Source organism: Mesoplodon mirus (assembly GCF_964341445.2).
Source record: "Mesoplodon mirus genome assembly, chromosome: 13".
Lineage (NCBI taxonomy): Eukaryota > Metazoa > Chordata > Mammalia > Artiodactyla > Ziphiidae > Mesoplodon > Mesoplodon mirus.
In genome coordinates, this window is record NC_138989.1 from 46,889,992 (window position 1) to 46,909,701 (window position 19,710).

At 43.5% G+C, this 19,710-nt stretch overlaps 2 protein-coding genes across 4 annotated transcripts in view; one reads left to right on the forward strand and one right to left on the reverse strand.

The window, feature by feature from the left end:
• The window catches only part of B4GALT6 (beta-1,4-galactosyltransferase 6), a 63,378-nt gene extending 48,512 nt beyond the window's left edge, over nucleotides 1–14,866 (reverse strand). The window contains exon 1 of the mRNA XM_082641316.1: nucleotides 14,201–14,866. Within this exon, the coding sequence (XP_082497442.1) occupies nucleotides 14,201–14,315 (115 nt within the window). The 5' untranslated portion in view covers nucleotides 14,316–14,866. The remainder of the gene's footprint in view (nucleotides 1–14,200) is intronic.
• A 35-nt stretch (nucleotides 14,867–14,901) lies between these two features.
• On the forward strand, nucleotides 14,902–18,774 carry LOC309814973 (uncharacterized protein). 3 transcript variants are annotated; one of them, XM_082641317.1, is made up of 2 exons: nucleotides 14,902–16,363; nucleotides 17,365–18,774. In XM_082641317.1, exon 1 carries the CDS (start codon nucleotides 14,978–14,980, stop codon nucleotides 15,761–15,763), a length of 786 nt encoding a protein of 261 aa, XP_082497443.1. In that variant the 5' UTR covers nucleotides 14,902–14,977; the 3' UTR covers nucleotides 15,764–16,363; nucleotides 17,365–18,774. The 3 variants fall into 3 exon arrangements, with proteins under 3 accessions (XP_082497443.1, XP_082497445.1, XP_082497444.1); XM_082641319.1 differs by having other exon boundaries at nucleotides 14,902–15,861; XM_082641318.1 differs by having other exon boundaries at nucleotides 14,902–17,571; nucleotides 17,831–17,856.
• Nucleotides 18,775–19,710: the final 936 nt, after the last annotated feature.

Here is a 19,710-nt window from a genome sequence, read left to right on the forward strand (position 1 = left end):
CACTAAAAACTACTGCTGGTTAACTAAAATGATGCCATGTTCTCTAATTTAGTTCATTTGCTATTTGCCTCTGCATTGTGAGACATAAATTTAACTTCTTTACCTCGTCTGTTGTCCGGGGGGAAAAACTACAACTTAAAGAAAAAAAACTTCAAAAATCAACAGCTTACAACAGCTTATAGGCATCCTACCCTGGGTTTTGAGGAAAGATTTATGAACATGCCTCATTCTCAACTTAATAAAACTAAGGAGTACATTTGCCATAAAGCTGTCTCTCTCTACCTCTTTCCACACGCAGCTTTGCTCATTGAAAGCACGCTATGTATTCAAGCCAAGGAGACTGTGCAGTCTGCAGTGATCTGGAAAGGCTTCCTGAGTACTGAAGGACTCAAATACAACATCCCTCTGATCCCGACATCCAGGTCTTTTAACAAAACCAGAAGTCAACTACAGAGCTGATTGTGAGGGAGACTGTGTTGGTTAGGCATTCTCACACGCAGCTATAAACGCAGTGCTGGAGCTAAAAAAGACAAGGTACAAATACAATCTGGGGAGACACACAAAAGTAAAAGTAGGAACCATGGTGGTGAATTACCACAGGAAAAATTATCTAGAAAGGAGATAAGAAGGTGAAGTTCAGACCACAAATAGGAGACACAAAGATAAAAGACCCCGAGATGAATTAATCTGAGCTTGAACATGGTGAAGAAGTCACTGGACAAAAGAAAAGGGAACGATCAACCATGTCAAATGTCACCACAGAGGCTAACAAGAAAGACTAAAACACAATAGCTTAGAAAATAAAAAAAACTAATACCTAGTGCATACTCTACTGGGCATCCTTAGAAGTTCTTTACATAAACTAATCTATGTAACCCTTACAAGCAACCCTGTAAGGTAGGTACTAATATTCCCATTTTACAGATAAGGAAATTGAAGCATGGAGTTAAGGGACTTGCTCAAGGTCACACAGTTATTGGCAAGTAGTGGAGCTAGAATTCACCCCCTGCAGTCAGCTCCAGCAACCCAGCTCTTTACCACCAGCCCAGTTAGCCTTGACAAAAGCTATTAGATCATGGTCAACCTTCAAGAGAGCAGTTTCACCCAAATAATGGACACAAAAGGAAACTAGTAAGGAGTTGAGTGGATGAAGTGGAAGCAGTCCAGTTTTAGAACAGGTAAGTGAGAGCAAGGTCAAGGGAAGTTTTCTTGTAAAAGGAGAGACCTGAGCATGACTGTGGCCTGAGTGGAAGGAGGAAAGATGAAATTTAAAGCGAAGGCACTAAGAGAAGTAAGAGGAAGGAGGGAGAAGCACATTTCCATCAATAGGACAGTATAAGCAGAGGCTGTGAGGTGCACAGCTGCAAAGGATACACAGGGATAAGCGATCCAACTTGAATAGTGTTGGCAGCAATGGAAAATAAGTTGTAAAGGTCCAAATGGACGAATGGGGTGAAAAAACAGAAAGGAGAAGAGGGGACTACAGCTCATTGTGAAGATGAGAAGTAACATTAATGAAGGTGAGACAGTGCCAGATGTGGAAGGTTAGAAAGACTGGGGTCGGGAGAGAGAGCACACCACAGACATGGGGACACACAGGCATGGCCAAGCAAGGAAAGATGGAAGACGAGAAGCAGACTTCCTGATGGTCACCACAGGACGCCAGCGGGGGCAAAGCGGAGCAGAAACACTCTGAATTGAGCATAACTGCCGAAAGCATCCCAGGGGGGCAGAATGTTGGAGAGCACAGATTTCTAAAGGGAAGGGAAATGAGTTAACATTGACTGAGTAACTACATTTGTCAGGCAGTGAGCTAAATGTCATATATAAATATACTTAAACACACATATAATTACATTTCACTTAATTCTTATGTAGCAGGTTGAATGGAGGCCCCCAAAAGACGTGTGCACATCCTAATTCCCAGAACCTGTCAATGTTATCCTATTTGGAAAAGGAGTCTTTGCAGAGGTAATTAAGTTAAGGATCTCGAGATGAGGAGATCACCCTGGATTATCTGGGTTGGCCCTAAATCCAACGGCAAGTGAACATACAAGAGAAAGGCAGAGGGAGGTTTTTACACACACACACACACACACACACACACACACACACACACACACACACACACACACACACACACACACACGAGAAAGCAATGTGAGGATGGAGGCAGAGATTGGAGTGATCTGGCCACCAGCCTAGGAAGCCAAGGAATGCCAACAGGCACCCAAAGCTGGAGACAAGGAAGGATTCTCCCCTAGAGCCTCCAGAGGGCGCACAGCCCTGCCAACTCCTTGATTTCAAATTTCTGGCCAACTGAACTGTGAGGTGATAAATTTCTGCTTTAAGCCACTCAGAGTGTGGTAATGTGTATGGCAGCCCTAGGAAACGAATACACCGCCCCAGGATACAGGTACAACTTTCCCCATTATGAGATCAGAAAACAAACTCAGAAGTTACACAGCTGGAATTTTTAAAAATCAAGATTCAAGCACTGGTCTGAATGACCCTGAGGGGCAGCTATTTGGAAGAAGCAATGGCAGAAATCTCCTCCTAGAGGAGAGAGAGGGGCTAAGAAAAAGAAAAATCTTCAATGTAAAAAGTTATGAGGGAAGTGACAATAGGAGGGATAAACAGATTTCAACTAACGTGAGGAGGAAGTCAGAAGGGGCGCTTCAAAGTCACAGGAGAGAAAACGGTTTCCCATATCATCTACAGAACATGTAAGGAAATAAACAATATGGAAAAAGGCAAAACACTGCATATAGACATCCCTTGACAGTAACCATAGAGATCTGAATCAGGCAGTCTCTGAATTTCTAAGAACTCACAATAATCTATTTCACATGCTTGTAAGTTTTCTTCTTTCCACATCTAGCCCCTTGTGCAACAAGTTTCCAGACATTCCTCATGCAAGTTTGTAAAAGCTAAATATATTATCTCTAATAATAATGCTGTAAACCCCAGGATGAGGCCACACGACATGTGAAATACAGTTCATACTTTGCCTAGGACCGAAGTATTGCTTGAGTTAAAAACAAAAAATAACAGACTTCTAGGGTGTGCCAGGCTGTAAAACAAATGATTCCCTTTATGTCAAAGCACTATTTAAACAGAGTATCTTACCATGGTGATAATAATTCAAAGTCAAGTATGGGCTCAAGAAAATCTGCAGAGCAAATAATTACTAGCCTATAATATCCTCCTCCCTATCTTTCCAGTAAGTCAACAGGCTGACTAATAAACAGAATGAAAGAATTCTGTGGTCAGAATCCCATTTTATCAAGCAATCAGGAACACAGTGATCACATACAGTACGGATCTATTTCAGATCTTAGCCAACAGCTCAAGCTTTGCTGATGTAGACACCAAAAATTAACAAAAAATTCTTTCCAACAGGTACTTTTACCACTTCCACTCTGCAGTTCAACAGTTTTAAGTTTTTTAAGTTATTTGAGGGTATTACTTGTGTTTGAATACTGATCAAAGTTAAATATTTTTGAATAAAATTTGACTTTTCCAACGTCTTATTAAAGACGTTCAGGATAGAGACGTGTTTATTCAATAAATATTTGTTGAATAACTACCAACTGCCAAGCGGTACCAGAAACTAAGAAGCCATGGGGGTTCCTCTGTAAAAACCAAAATCCTGAAAAAGAATAAACTGCCTAAAACATCGGAATTACTGCTACAACAACCAGATCATCAGTTCAGCCTAGTTTAAAGTCAGCTGAAAATTCAAAAACTAGACTCTGAACACATGATCTAACACATGATAGCTCTCAGCACTGTCATTTGTTAATTCACTGTTATTCACTTAAACACATAGCCTCTTTAAAGCATGACAGGAGCCTGAAGAGCTGAGCTATAAACCACATTAGAGAAAAGTAGAATCAGGAGGAAATGAGGGAATCAGGGAAGGAAAAATGCAGACAGTTACATTTTTAATCTAATCAGTAAGGAAATTTACCTAATGAAATTACAGACTAAAAGATGAAACCATAAATAAACACATCCAGGAAACATTATAAATCTGCTGAAAATGAATGATTTCAGAATACATTTAAAGTGCACGCGAAATGAACCTCTACCCACTTAAGAATGCTATCTTGAGAAAAAATAAAAGGGAGACCTATTTGAACTATGTTTTACAACCATCCCCAATTTCCCTGTGTTTTCACAATTAAAATACCTTTCATAATTTCAACTTACTTAATCATAAAAGTAACTATAACAGGCAGGAGAAAGGAGACACAGCATGGGAAATGAATTTCAAAGATTTCCAAAGCTAGAGCATATTTTCAAATCAAAAAACAAGGCATCTTCTCATTCTCTCCCATTGGTCTCTTTTTAAAGATTTATTTTTATTTACTTATTTTATTTCTTGCCTGCGCCGGGTCTTAGCTGCAGCACGCGGGATCTTTTAGGCACTGCATGCAGACTTCTTAGTTGTGGCATTCAGGATCTAGCTCCCCGACCAGGGATTGAACCCAGGCCCCCTGCGTTGGGAGGGCAGAGTCTTACCCAACGGACTGCCAGGGAAGTCCCTACCATTGGTCTCTTGATTCAAATGAAAATAAAGTCCAAGTTCTCTTCCTCCAAGCCAAACTAGAAATTGCACTATAATTAGAAGTCATAATATCTGAGCGATTAACTTAATTACCAAGAAAGCAATTTATATAACATGATTTCAGTAAAGAATTATTAACACTAGCAAGCTCCAAATATTTAAAAATAAAGAAAGAGGGCTTCCCTGGTGGCTCAGTGGTTGAGGGCCCGCCTGCCGATGCAGGGGACGCAGGTTCGTGCCGCGGTCCAGGAAGATCCCACATGCCACGGAGCGGCTGGGCCCGTGAGCCATGGCCACTGAGCCTGCGCGTCCGGAGCCTGTGCTCCGCAACGGGAGAGGCCACAGCAGTGAGAGGCCCGTGTACCGCAAAAAAAAAAAAAAAAAAGAAAGAAAAGAAAAGAAAGAAAAGAAGTAAGTTCCCAGGGTCCAGAATTACCTGAAGTATTAATTAAAAATCAACCAGGATCGCAATCAGAATCTCTGGTGATAAGACCTGGGTTGCCTTAGGTAAGGCTTAAGCACCTTCATGTTTGAAAATTGAAAAACCATTCTCTAAACATCATTAACATTTGTTAACACGCAAAAAAGTAGAAGCTTCCTTTCATAATTAGTTTAACTTATACCAAATACATCCTCTTTAATACAGCTTTCTAATTTACGAACAATTCATTCAGACAATGAAGAATCTATGTTTCATCCCTAACGAACATACAACACAAAGACCTTGTAGAGCCAAAGGCTTCTACTAACTCGAGTAAATTAATCATGAAAACAAAGATACGAACAGGAAGTCATACTTATTACACCTCTGGAGAAAAAAAGTTAATTACAAATTTGAGATTTAAAATCACTAAGTTATGTTTTCCTAAACATTTTGCCATGCCACATAGCCAAAAATAAAACTGACAAACATCCTTTAAGCTATCTTTCCTATTTTAACTGAGGAGGGTTTTTGCTGTGGTTTAATCTGAACTCTGTCAAGTTCTGCTATGATGGAAAACAAGTATGCCCATGAAACAGAACAAATTAAGTCGGCCCAGTATAGGATATGCATGCTAGAGAGAAATAAAATTGGGGTGCTACCTGAAACTCTCCAGTGGGCTCAAGACATGAGTAAAAATACCTAGTAATAACTAGAGTAAACAATTTTCCATGGCATTGTGGGTATCCTCAGAAAACCTTTTAACCTTCGGTGGACCCAATCTTCAACTCGAATCACAATATTACTCGTGTATTATTCTCTTTGTTATTATCTTGACAAAAGGCAGAGGTGGAAAGAAAAGACTTTATAAATATTCAATCACTGGAGCCTCTGGGAATCAAAAAAAGAAAAAGAAAGAGATTCAGACAGAAAAGGAGAAAAAAGAGAAGACAAGGGAGAAAGAGCTGGGGGCAGGCTGCTCTGATTAAACTGGTAAAAAAAAGTGCAGTCCAAGCAGTGGTGGCAAGAGCTAGCATGGTCTAAGGTGGCCAGGAAAATGGACCGGAAGGAGAAAACTGTAAACACACAAAGCCGGAGGGGCCCTCCATTCGCCAGAACTACCAAATAGGACCTAGGAAATCCAAGTTCTAGAAAAATCTCTCCACAACGCACCCCCTTCTCACCACCTCCACATTTTCACTGAGGGTAAGACAAACATAAGGGGCAGGCTTGAAAGGGAAAAGGAGTCACAAAGGCAGGTGGGTAGAAGTGGGCACAGGTGGAAGAGCGAGAGGGCTGCAGAGATGAACACAGCACCGAGGAAACGAGGGCAAGGGGCTGAGAAGCCTGTCCAGGCCCCCAAGCAAAGCACCTTCCCCAGCCTTAACCTGTGGTCATCTACTTTCGGCTGGAGAACAGGTAATGAAAGGAACGCTTGGCAGGCCGCTTATTTCATTGTTTACAGCTCAGTTAGAATGGTCTGGTTTGGCTTCTTTACAAAGAGCGGAAAACCTGCCCCGTAATTATGCTCCCTGCTCTCACACTATCCAGAAGTGTTTCCTCTCTTCTCCGTGGGGTATTCCTTAAAGCTGAAGAAGACAGAGGTCATATGTCCCCCAAATCTTCAATGTTCCAGGGCAACTCAGGCACGGAAATCCCAAGGGGCATGGTTCAGCTTTTCCAAAAAACATCCACTTCAGTTCTTCCAACAACAATGCATGAGACTCTGGGCAAGTGGTGATCTTTAGGGGCCTTTCCTTCTCTTCCTTTACAACAAGGCCATTCTCCTAGCACGGGGCAGGGGGTGCGGAGCTCCAATAGCAGACCTCTGGGATCTTGCCCCTGGGGCTTCTCTGCACACAGCTCTGGCTCCAGAGCCAAGGCCTCTGTGTCCAAAGTTCCCATGGCCCGGGGCCCTCAGACAGAGGGGCTCCAGTGGGGAGAGGCTTAGCCACAGCTGCAACCACCAGAGCCTAATGCCATGCGCACAAGCGTATGTGTCCTGAGGAGCTTCGCAGTACATCCTGTGATAAACAGGCTGGTCACAAGATGGGTAAGGAAATTACTCACCCTCTGTACATGTAACACTGCCCCGAGAGGAAAATGCATTCTGTTGCCAAAACAAAATTCCAAATAGTATTTGGAATACCTACCAATACAGAGATGACAAACCTAGATTAGGCGGTTCTCTCTTTAAGGTATCCACAGACAGGGCTATTTTTACCTTTAATAAACGTTTAAAAGTAATAATGATAAACACTGCTGCAGAATAAATGCGTCACTACCTCATTCTGCCATGTTATTTAATAGACATCAAATTTACTTATAAAATAGTAACATGGAGAATGGTATTTAGCATTGTCAGATTTCAATGAATCAATATCCCCTTCAAAAATACCTAATTTCCCACAAGGTCATAGATTTAGATTCACTCATGCTGAAACAATATAGCTGAGTTAACATATACGCTCAAGAATGGCAACCAGAGAATAAAATAATAAAAATAAAAGAATGGCAGGCTTCCCTGGTGGCGCAGTGGTTGAGAGTCCGCCTGCCGATGCAGGGGACACGGGTTCGTGCCTCAGTCTGGGAAGATCCCACATGCCGCGGAGCGGCTGGGCCCGTGAGCCATGGCCGCTGAGCCTGCGCGTCCGGAGCCTGTGCTCCACAATGGGAGAGGCCACAACAGTGAGAGGCCCGCGTACCACAAAAAAAAAAAAGAATGGCAACCTGACGGCAGTAAGCAGTCTCTGAGAAGGCTCCCCTGCCCCTTGAGTGTGCACTGGACCTAGAGACTCTTTTCTGACAAAGAAAATATGGCGAAAGCAATGGGGTTGGGAGCTGCCCAATGGAGAGGTGCCAGGGCAAGGAACTGAGTGAGGCCTCCAGCCAATAACCTGCGAAGAAGCAAAGTCCTCAGTCCAACAACCCTCAGGGAACAGAATCCTGCCCAGATGCACGTGGGTGAACTTGGAAGCGGATCCTCCCCCAGTGGAGCCTCCAACCACAGCCCTGAGCTACACTCTGTAGCCGAATAAGAGACCTTGAACCAGAGGCATCCAGTCAAACCGTGTCCAGATTCCTGGCCACAGAAACTATGAGATAATACATGTTTGTTGGTTTAAGACCCTAAATTTGGAGGTAATTTGTTACAAAGTAATAGATAACTAATACACTGACCAATCCTGGCATTTTCTCCACTGTTCCTCATCCCCTGCCAGCCCCTCCATATTCTTCCAAGGTGTCTAACATCCAACACTAGAATGGTATTGATGAGTGGGCAGGGAAGAGAACGAACTGGAGCTGCCATACCAAAAGCAGTGATTTAATTGGAGACAGTCACTCAACAACTCTTCACTAAGCCTCTAGTATGTGCCAAGGTAGAAACCAAATCTCTTAACCTAGTCTAGGAAACAGTTTATACTAACATTTGTTCACGTAAACAGAGCCGCTCACTCTAAGAGCTCAGTCACCCACCTTATTAGATATGCATGTCCTCAACCTCCCTCTCCATATGCATCTAATTTTTGCTATCATGAATGTCTTTATCTCCTCTCCCATCTCCAAAATTAATCTACCCATATACTTGATCCCACTCCCTCTACCTGGTCTCCCTGATTCCAGAATTGCTGACTTTAATCCATCCACACCAGTACAGCCTAAGTACTTCTAAAATGCAAACCTTATCATGTCACTCTCCTACTTAAAATTTAAGCTCAGTGGTCTGACACTGTCCTCAGGCTGAAGTCCAAGTTCTCAAACCCAGCTTACAAGGTTCTCTATGGCTGGACCTGTATTTCTCTCTCTGGCTTCGGCCCGCACTCCTCTCTGATTTCTATGCTTTAGCCCCCTACCCTTTTTCTTTTTTTTTAAACTTTCCATTTCTCTCTCATCTCTTAGCCTTCAAATATCCCATTCCTACCTGAAGTACTTTTCCCCAGGCCCACCCTTTAACCACCTAACTTAAGCTTCTGGCCTCAGCTTAACCTCCCTCTTCTCCCTGACGCCTAGTCTAGTGCCCCCATCCACCCATCCGGTGCCCCATAGCAAACTGCACTCCACACTCTTTTCCAGAATAGCTGCTCTGCCACTGTGCAAATTTCCCACTGGCTATGAGCTCTATGAAGGCAGGGACCATGTGGATCCTGCTCAGTGCAGAACCACAGACAAACATGTATGAATAAGTAAATGAATTAAGTCTTCCTAGATCATACATTGTAATTTGTTCCCTTCCTCAAATCTTCAAACCGTGTCCTCACTCCCTAAGCGTCCACATAAGCTCAGGTCTTCCCATCTTATAAGGCTCCTTTGATCCACTTTCATCTGACCTCTGATTTACAATCCAACCCAAGGCAATCCAATCCAAGGCTAGGCAATCTGGCTGGTACCCTACGACACCACAAAAACAGCTCCTGTAGTGGCTGTCACAGAGCTCCATCCTCTCCACTCTGCCCTGATCCAACTACAACCTTGATCAGGTTCGAATCTTCTATCACCTGAGCTACTGTAAAAACTTCCCACCTGGTCTCCCAGCCACTGGCTCTGCCCACTGTAACCCACACTCCATGCAGAAGAACTGCTCTAAAACAAAGGATTCCAGCATCCCCCTTTTCAGAACTTCTGATGTTTCCTGCTACTCACAAGACAAAAATATTAGCATGGGAAGCCTGACCAGTAAGAGAGGCCCAGAAAAAAGAAATACCCGACACAGTGGCCCAAACCAAAAGAACCCCCCAAAAGAGCCACGGTGACCAGAGAACTTGGTGAGGAAAGAAACCAGAAGGACCTTTGAAACACAAAGCAAACTGTAACAGCTCAGAAGAGCACAACCAGACTCACCCAGCCAGGAGGCTAAAGGGCTGCCATAAGAAAGCTGCAGGCAACTAACAAGCTACTCTCTGAGCAAACTGAGAGAAACACAGCCAGAACGTTGGGGGGACTTTGAGCAAGGACCTACTAAGCCACCCGCTCCCACAACACACCCCCACGCCCTGCCCACCCATCCCCAGCTCCACCTGACCCAGCAGGGCACCAACCTCCTTGAGACCCAAAAAAGCAAAGCACAGGGTCAGGTGATTCCTCAACGGGCCCACAGGAATTCACACCAAAGTGGCCCAACCAGACTCCACCTCTACGCAAAGAAGAAAACAGCCTGAAAGCAAGTCTAGCAAAGGTCAGGATGGTCGGTGAGTCAAATGTACAGTGAAATCTCCCACTCCCAGGGGAGCTGTGCAATCTCCCCCACAATACTGCCCCGCTGATTAAAGGCTCATCAATTTCTTTCTTAACCACAGACAGCTTTAATAAAGCTGTGTGAACCAAGGCCAGTTTCTCTCGGCCAGGAAGTTCAAGGACCCCCAAGTGCCAGAACACGAGGCCGGGCAGGGGAGACTCGAGACTCTTCCCAATCTGGCCCATCTACCAACCCACGTCCTAGATGGTAGCCAGATGGAAATACTCCTATTTTCTGGTACCTACCTTTGCTCATGCTGTTCCCTCTGACTAGAGTCCCCTGGCTCAGTCCAGATAAATCCTATCCATCACCTCCTCTGGAAGTCCTTAACCAGACCTCGCTCCCCACGGCATGCTTTCTGAGGACCTGATGCAGCCCTTTCACGGTGCTCATCCCATTGTATGAGGGAAGGAACTCTGTCTTGGTCATCTTTTTTCCTCAAACAATGTCTAGCCTATCTGAGGTGCTCTATTCATGTTTGCTGAATGAATCTATACGTCAGTTCACCTACTCCTTTGATACAATAGCAGGTAAATGACTATGTTGTTATATTGAAAACAGTTTCACACTAAATGGAACTCCATTTTCAATTCAGCCAAGGCAAGACCTTAGGGGAAGACTGCACTCACCTTTTTGCAATCATGCACAAAAGTAGAAAGAGAATGAGAAAAAATTCAGGGCACCAGCCTCTACTGGGTGGGCTAGAGCAATGTGTCCATGGATTTCCAGGGTGGAGGGTGGTCTGCAGACCAATTTCCCTTAGTACTAAAGTTCCTAATATAAAGAAAGTTCCTGTGTTTCTTTCATGAATTAGAAATTTCAAGGAAAGTGTTTCAAATTATTCTTAAAATAATGAGCTTTGAGTTTGCTGGAATTCATTGCAGATTAAATTCCAAAGAGTCAAAAAGTTGTTGAGCCACATGAGAAAACATTGGAAACTAAACATATTCTGCTATCTACAACTGTGTGGTACTATCTTCTCAGAAGGAAGAGAGGGAGAGGAAAACACTGAGGAAGGAGACTAACAAGAGTAACTAAAATGATAGGACTGACTGCGTGGGGGAAGACACACGACAAAAATAGGTCTCTGGGCAAAAAACACAGGAAAATACAATTGATGTCTACTAAACAGGTTGATGTGGATAGGATCAATATGGATTTTTTAACAGAAGAAATTTGAAACATTTATCTAAGATCAATTAAAAAATGCTCTCCTACATAACATGTATTTTACTCATAAGAAAATTCTGCCCCAAGATGTAATTCAGGCTAAAATATGAATTATTTCAAAAAGATTCTACGTATATCTAATGTAAACTAGTTATAAGAACCTAATTAGTTTGGGGTATGTCTCATTAATAAGAAATCTGTGATGCAGAGGTAGAAAACAAAACTTATGGTTACCCAGCGGGAAGCAGGGGGAGGGATAAACTGGGAGACTGGGATGGACACATACACACTACTGTATATAAAACAGATAATAAGAGCCTACTGTACAGCACAGGGAACTCTACTCAATACTCTGTAAGGACCTATATGGGAAAAGAATCTAAAAAAGAGTGGATAAATGTATATGTATAACTGAGAAATAAAACAACATTGTAAATCAACTATACTCCAATAAAAATTAATTTAAAAAAAGAAATCTGTGATGAAATGAGAAGTATGCATAAGGCATTTCTGCAGCATACCAAAGTACTGTGGTTGTCTTGAAAATCAAATTGTGCAATAGATCATTGCATTGTGAGCTGAACGAGCCACATTTTTTTCACGGAACATCATTTTTACTTAAAGGTACAACTGAAAAACTATGGTCATTTAGACTTCTGTATTTGACCTACATTTCCCCCAAAAAGAGCAAAATGAGCCTGACGCTTCAAGAAAAACTGACAGTATGTGTTACCAATGACAAAATTCAACCTTTCAAGCAAAAATTTTAGTTTTGGAAAACTGCTTCTCAATAATTAAAAGTAAGGAGGGTTTTTTGCTGCTAAATAATGCTAGTTTGAGAAACAGATTCAGTTTAACAAACTGTTAACACTTCACAAGTTTTGGTTTTCATTCTTCTTACTGGCTTCAATCAATTTTTTTAAGTTATAAATTAGAAGACCCAAAAGAACAGAGTAGTTCAAATCATGTCAACCTAATTGCCTAGAAGACAACTGCCAAAATTTTTATGCCATGTCAGTGATTGTTCTATGGCAAACATTAAGTATAGAAATAAGAAAGATATATTACTATCTCACATCAATTGAATTTTAAGAATCTATAGATAATATATTAATGCAATAACAAAAAATGGCTATCAAGTGAAAGCTGGAATTCTGATTTCCTTTGGTTAGCTTTTGGAGTAAAGTAATTTTAATATGTTACTCAAAATACCAAGAAAGTAAGAAAATTGTTATCTAAGTGCAAAAAAAACTTCTCCAGAATCTCTCAAAGTTAAAATATCTGATAAAATAACATCCCCCAAAGATGTCCAACCTTTAAAGAGCTACATAAGAAAGTAAAAATTGCTGTAGAATGAGAAGTTAATTGATAAGACTTCCAAAATGGCAGAGAATTTTAAGAAAAAGCTTGCTGAATATTTTGGCTAACTACTCTCAAATCCACTGAGCTATCACTGTCATTTCTACTACAGGCTTCAAGAGGTATCCAATTTAGCCTAAAGAAAAAAACTGCATTAAAAGAAAATAATATGTTAAAATATTCATATTTTTTTCAAACTTTAACCCCAAACCTCTATTTCGGGATATCAAGGTTTCGACAATTTATGCCTTCTCAAGCATCATTCTGAGCTTATACGTCTTACTTGAACCTGAAAATTTAATCAAGAAAATAATTTTTAGGAAACACAACAGTCTTGATGAGGTTTGGTGAGGTCTGTTTCTTCCCTCCCTCCTGCAATCCACTGAAATAATCTACTACCATGTGAGACAATGGCCTGATAATAATTCCATCTTAAAATTCTGCAGGTGTTTTCACTGTGTAAGAGGCCATACATACATTTTTAGCTCACTCAGGGGAGAAATGGTACTGGTTCAAAAAACTACTAATGTCTAAAAAGAAATGATAGGAGATGCACAATGTTACTAGCTAATTTAACATTAACTACATAATAACCCGGAAGAACTCAGAAAAGTTCTGGAAATACAATGTTTTAATATCCACATGAAGTTCACATTTTTTGGTCATGAGAATGCCACACTGGCACCTTTTCAACCAGAGGGGCTGAGAAACCAGGATGTTTACTAAAGAGGCTAATTCAAGCAGATTATACAAAAGTGTATTTTGGACTAGAAAACAAAAGAAAAAATGGTAAACAGGTTAAAACTGTAAACTATCTTGCATAATTGTTAATTTAATCATTTTATCTCAGAATTCATCCTAACAGGTAGCAGAGGCTACCTACCCTTGAAAAGCAGACCCAAGCACACTAAACAATTGGAGCATTGTTTTTACTAGACAACTCATCGCCTAAAAATTCCTGAAGTGTGGCACAAATGTTCATTGACCCCATTCTAAAAAAGCGACCTAGAACACTAGAACAGTACAGTCTTGAACTCACTCACATTCCCTACTGTGGGTTTCTCCATCGTGTTTTTACATCTATTTAATATAGCTGAGAGTGTTTGAATAAAATTACGATTACTAAGTTTAAGCTTAAAAACTTAATATTAAATGGATAAAGCTGTCACGAATACTCAAGAAAGCGACCAGGGCATCTCGGGCCATCACACCTTATTTTGTTCTGTCCATCTAACGCAGTCTTTAAGTTGTTTAAACGTGCACTGACAAAACTCACATGCCAAAGCCATGCCCCGAAGCAGTTTACGTGACAGGTCTGAAATCGCATTTCAAATAAAATGCTTTCTGCCGGGCCCCTGTTTATACAGCTTCCAAATCCCGTAAGTAACATGCTGCGTTTCCTTCACTGTGACCGTGAGAAGTGAGGGTGTGTCTCGGTGCTTACCGATGCCCGGAGCCACATAGATGAAGTAGAGGCAAGACGAGGAGAGGGAGAAGAAGAAGATGAAGGCGAGGAGGGAGCGATTGGAGACCCGCATCATCCGCCTGAGCACAGACATCTTCCTCTTCCCGGCCGGCAGCTCGGGCTGCGCTCTCAAGGCGGACTTGGGGGCACCGTCCAGGCCCTAAACTTCCATGAATGTGCTAAAAACCCCGAGACTGCAGCGGGGTCCGCGCGGGGAGGATCTGGGATAGAGGGGCCAGAGCGGGAAGGAGGAGAGAGGAGGGAGCCGACGGAATGAATGAGAGGCGGGGGAACCGGGGGAGGGGAAGAGTGGGAGGACGCGCGGGAAGGGGGGAGGGGACGCACGGCGGGGGGCCCCGGGGACCAAATGACCCGAGGAGGCCGTGAAAGGGCGAGGACCCGCGTTCGATACGCCAGGTAGCGGCGGGAGGAGGGGCTTTAAGTGGGGAGAGGTGCGGGCTGCGCGCCGCGGCGCCCCTGCGGAGAGGGCCGGCCGACTGCAGTACGCCGGGCTCCCCCGCGGCTCCGGCTGCCCGCGCCCGCCGGGGTCCAGGTCGCGAAGCCCCTGCGCTCAGGGTCCGGGCAGCCCGCGCTTGGCAGGCCTGCGCCGCCGCCTCCTCGGGGCCGCGGCGTCTCGTGCCTGCGCGGGGCTAGCGTGGGCGCCGGGGCCGCAGCCGGCGCGCGCAACGCGCAGGGGCCCGCGGGGGCCCTAGGGGCAGAGGAGCTGGGCGCTCGCCAGCGCGCAGCCTCCTCCTCATGCCGCGCCGGGCCCCGGAGTCCCGCGGCGGCCGCGGGAGCCGAGCGCAGGCGAGGGCGGCGTCCCGGCCAGCGGCGAGGGCGCTCCGGTTCCGGCTCCTGCCTCCGCCAGCTGTCCGCCCGGCCGCAAGGGCGGCAACCGCAGCAGCATTACCGCCGCCGGCCCGGGGTGAGGCGCCCCCGCCGGCGCCGCCCCCGCACGGCCCGCGGACACCAAGCGAAGAGCCACGGGGCGACTCGCGCGGCGGGCGGAGCCGAGGAGCCCGAAGAGGGGGAGGCCAGACGCCGTCGGAGCCGCGTCTGAGTCGCAGAAGAGGCGGACCTGCGAGGGCGGGGGACCCGCGGAGGAACACCGGGCACGCGGGCGGGACCCGAGACCCCCGGCAGCCCCACGCGATAGCTCGGAACTGCAGGCGGCGCTGCGCCGGCCCCGAGGAAACCTGGAGGCTCCCGCCCACCCTTCCCCTCCCCTCGTCCGAAACACCGCGCCTCCTGATTGGCCTGCGCCGCACCGCGCCGAACAACCTGCCCCCTCCTCCCCGCGCCGGGACCGGCGCTCCGGCCGCCTCCTGCGTCACCGTCGTCCCCGCCCGCGCGGGGACCCCGGCGCTCCCAGTGCTGCCGGGGGCTGAGGGACGCGTCTTGAGCCTTGGATACGTTCCACTCTGGGGATCGATAATGAAAGATGCTGTGTCTTTATCTCGAGGAGGAAGCTTCTGTGGTGTGGTGTGCGTTCCTCCCAAAAAACACGCTCCGGGAACAAGGTGTTTTCCAGTACTGGATTAATGGAACCTCCCATCCCGCACTTCCTATAGAAACATACTGTCAGGATGTGATACGGATCTATGTATATCTCATAATAGGACTTGCCTTCCCATTTGAAGGTGAGCACTGAGTAGCCCTACTTTAGCTGTATCCGTTCAGACGGGGAGGAAAAGACTTCTGTGCAGCCAATAGGCCCTTGAGCGCTGCAGCACCAACCAGCTTCAATGGGAAAATTGCTTTAATGCACCTCCTAGATCGTGGTCTACCCTTTGTTCAAAAGCTACTTTTTCCTACTAGCTGGTTCTTAGCTATATCGCAATTTTCCAACGTGTGTTTGTAGTTGTTTCTTTTGCAGCTAATCAGGTAGAAAGTGACTGGATGCCCCCTACTGCCATTATTTGCTCAGTATTTCCAGATGCAGTGGTATTGAACACCACTTGACTGCCAGCAAATATGGTACCTTCTTAGCAAGAGACCCATGCCTTCCATCGTCTCTGAGATAGTACTATGCTTTGTGGAGCCTGTAACACCCGAGTTTATAATTCCACCAAGGGCTTTTATTAACTGAAACTCATGCCAAGCCACTACCCTCTGCAAGCCTCTCTTCTCAGCCTTCAAATGGTGGGTGTGATACCAGCTTTCAAGTCTATGGGATTAAACCGGGTTACTGTGTAAAATGCTAAACATGATGTCTGGCACCTAAGAGGTTTCCTTACCTCCCTTTAGACAGTTGACTGGATGGAATCACCAGTTCAACTTCATTTCTTAATATTTTGCTTTTTGGAGTACTTACAAGTTACTGAACTTCTCTGGCTAATTTGATATTTAATGTGAAAGGAAATGTGTGACACTGTTTGGTAACATTTTTAGATGTTTGAGGGAAATCTGAAATACAAAATGGAGCAACATATTAAATAAGAGATAAAACTCACTTGTAAAAAAAATACGTATGCAAGAGAAAGAAATCCATGAGTGGTGAGGAAGCAAAGTTGTAGTACTTCCCCCTCTGACCCTGCTGACTTTCATCTCTCTTTATTTGCACCAGTTCAACTGTTGTTTATAATGCTAATACCACTGTGCTGGCTTGGCAATGGATAATTCTTCCAAGGAAAAATTGGCTTTTTGAAAAGAAAGTTTACTATGAAACTAAGTGGGAAGTATTAATATCTTAGAAATTGATGATTAATCTTATTTTAAGAAATCTGAAGTCTGTGTACAGATGTGCTTGGCTGGCATAGATGACTGCCATTGGTATCTCTTAACATGGTACTTGTTAAAAATGATTAGTTCTCCCCTGGAGTTAAGCAAGTACCAGAAAACCAGTTTAGTCGGTGCACCCTTTAGCATTGTTGCTCACCAGCCACAGAGAGAGGCAGCCACGCCTCTAGAGCCAGGCAGCCTGCGGTTGGATCCCAGTTACTCAGGTCAAGTGACCTAAAAGTTACTTAAAGCTCCCTGTGCCTCCACTTCCTCATCAGCTAAAGAAGATAACCATAGTGCCTATTAGGGTTGTTGTGAGGAATAAACTGAATGAGTTAATTCTTCCAAAAAGCTTGGGAGAGCCTGGTACCTAGTAAGCACTATTTGAATATTTGTTAATTTTTTTTTAATCTCTCCTTTAGATTACTCTCTGCCAACTAACAAGTTATGCTGGTGTCTTCCTATTTAAAAACCAAATTTCCTACTGATTCAGCCATGAAGTCTCAGTCTCTAATGGTCTGAAGGATGCCTCAGGGTCTCAGTTCATTTGTAAAGCAAAGGTCAATGAGATACTCAGAGCCAAACCTTTTCAAGCCCAGATTATCACCTGACACTTCCTCAGGAGCCAGGTAAGGCCCAGCAGAGGAGTGACCTTACAAAAATCTACTAAGTTTCATTTTATAACAAAGAGACCTTAAACATAAAATCATAAGACATAACTTACAGTAGCAAGACACGGTAAATTTCATTTACCTGCTTTGTTCTACATTTAGTACCACCAAGTATTCCTTTTATTATTTTCTGTCCACTAGAGACCCCATGCTCTTAATTATTTGGGTATCAAACTGAGTAAGTTACAACTAATGGTTTTCTATTTATATTAATCAGAAATATATTACTGAGGAACTTCCCTGGTGGCACAGTGGTTAAGAATCCACCTGCCAATACAGGGGACACATGTTCGAGCCCTGTTCCAGGAAGATCCCACATGCCGTGGAGCATCTAAGCCCATGCGCCACAACTATTGAAGCGCACGTGCCTAGATCGCGTGCTCTGCAACAAGAGAAGTCACTGTAATGAGAAGCCCGCACACGGCAATGAAGAGTAGCCCCCGCTCGCCGCAACTAGAGAAAGCCCACGTGCAGCAACAAAGACCCAATGCAGCAAAAAATTTTTTAAATAGATAAATAATATTTTTAAAAAAGAAATACATTACTGAGATTGTAATTACCACAAAAAAGAGAAATGTACTTGTTTAATGAGATGGATGACATTTTACTTGGTCTGGGCTAGGATAAACAATATCCATTAAGTGTTTTGGACTTGTTCATAACCTTGGTAAAATAAAAATCAGTAAGTTTTTTTTCCTTGTGAATTGGGGAAGAAAGAGAATGAAAGAGCACGTAGATCTCAGTTTTATGATTGCTTAGGGCTCCGACCTCCATATTATAATCACTGATTAAATATAGTAATTTTATATTTTTAAATACATGGTCTCAGCATCTGAGATTCAGTTAAAGAAAATTGTTAGGTTGATAGATTGTGCTTAGACAGTTGAATTTTTTTACTTACATAATTGGAACGTAGATTGTATAAGAGTTAGACGTTGGCATGATTCATAAAATGGAATATGTATTCCAAAATATTGTTGTGGTACAGAAACTTCCCTTAAATAAAGCCCATTTTCCCACTGATTTCCATTATAAATATAGAGTTCTGCTGAGAAAAAAAAATATTAGTCCCTATCTCTTATTTAAGTTATATTAAAGAAATCTTAAATTTCTCACATTTGAGATCAAACATAATCACCTTAAAGCTAGATTTTAATAATCTTACATATATGAAATAATCCAGAACTTAATAATACTCTATTATAGTTAAATTTGAAAAAACCACCGTCGTGCCAACAATCCTCAGTTCAGCAGTTGACCCAAATTTCATACTCATCTTAAATTGCCTTAATCCTTTCATCCTGAATCCAAGATCATTCTTCCACATCATAAGAATGCCCTGTAGCATTTTCAAGTATTCAGACCACTTTCCTATCATTTCATAACATCCCTTTGGGGGAGATATGGCAAGTATTATTATATCATTTGGGCATGAGGAAACGAAAGCGCAGTGAGGTACAATATCTGGCCTCAGGTCACATGGTGATCAGTAACAGAGCTGAAGAGAGAGCCAAGATGTTATCAGCTTCATTCAGTGCCCTTTCCACAAACAACACCAGCTCTCATTTTCACACGAATTCCTTTGCCTATCAGGGCAAATATTTGATTTAGTGTATATTTTAAATATTTCCAGAAATAAATATATGCAATCCATTTTTCAAACTTTCTCTACCAATTTTGTGTCAGACATCTGTATCAGGAACCAAATAAATTGTACTACATGGTACATAAAGTTAGGACCCAACTGTCTAATTCTTGCTTGTCATCAGTTGTTAAGTCAAAATGAGAAAATGAATAGATTGTGTTTGCTTCATCCATTCTTTTTCTCAGCTTAATGCTAGGTCCATTCAACAGATTGCTAGTTTCCCCTTCAAGGGAATCTGAGCTGCCGGGCACTAGCCACTGACTTTCCCCCTGGAAAAAGAAGCCTGTCCAATGGCGATGGAATGAGAATCTGTTCGGAAAACTATGAGGTTGGAAGGTAGAGGAAAAGACAATAAAAAGGAGAGATAGGCGATTGAAAGAGTAGTTGACTCACATACCAGTCAGTGCCCTGTGCCTTACATGGAGAGGATGCTATTCAGGCTCCCTCCAGGG

Excerpts from the sequence above, each read along its gene's own strand:
- LOC309814973 (XM_082641317.1), top strand. The coding sequence starts at position 14,978 with ATGCCGCGCCGGGCCCCGGAGTCCCGCGGCGGCCGCGGGAGCCGAGCG.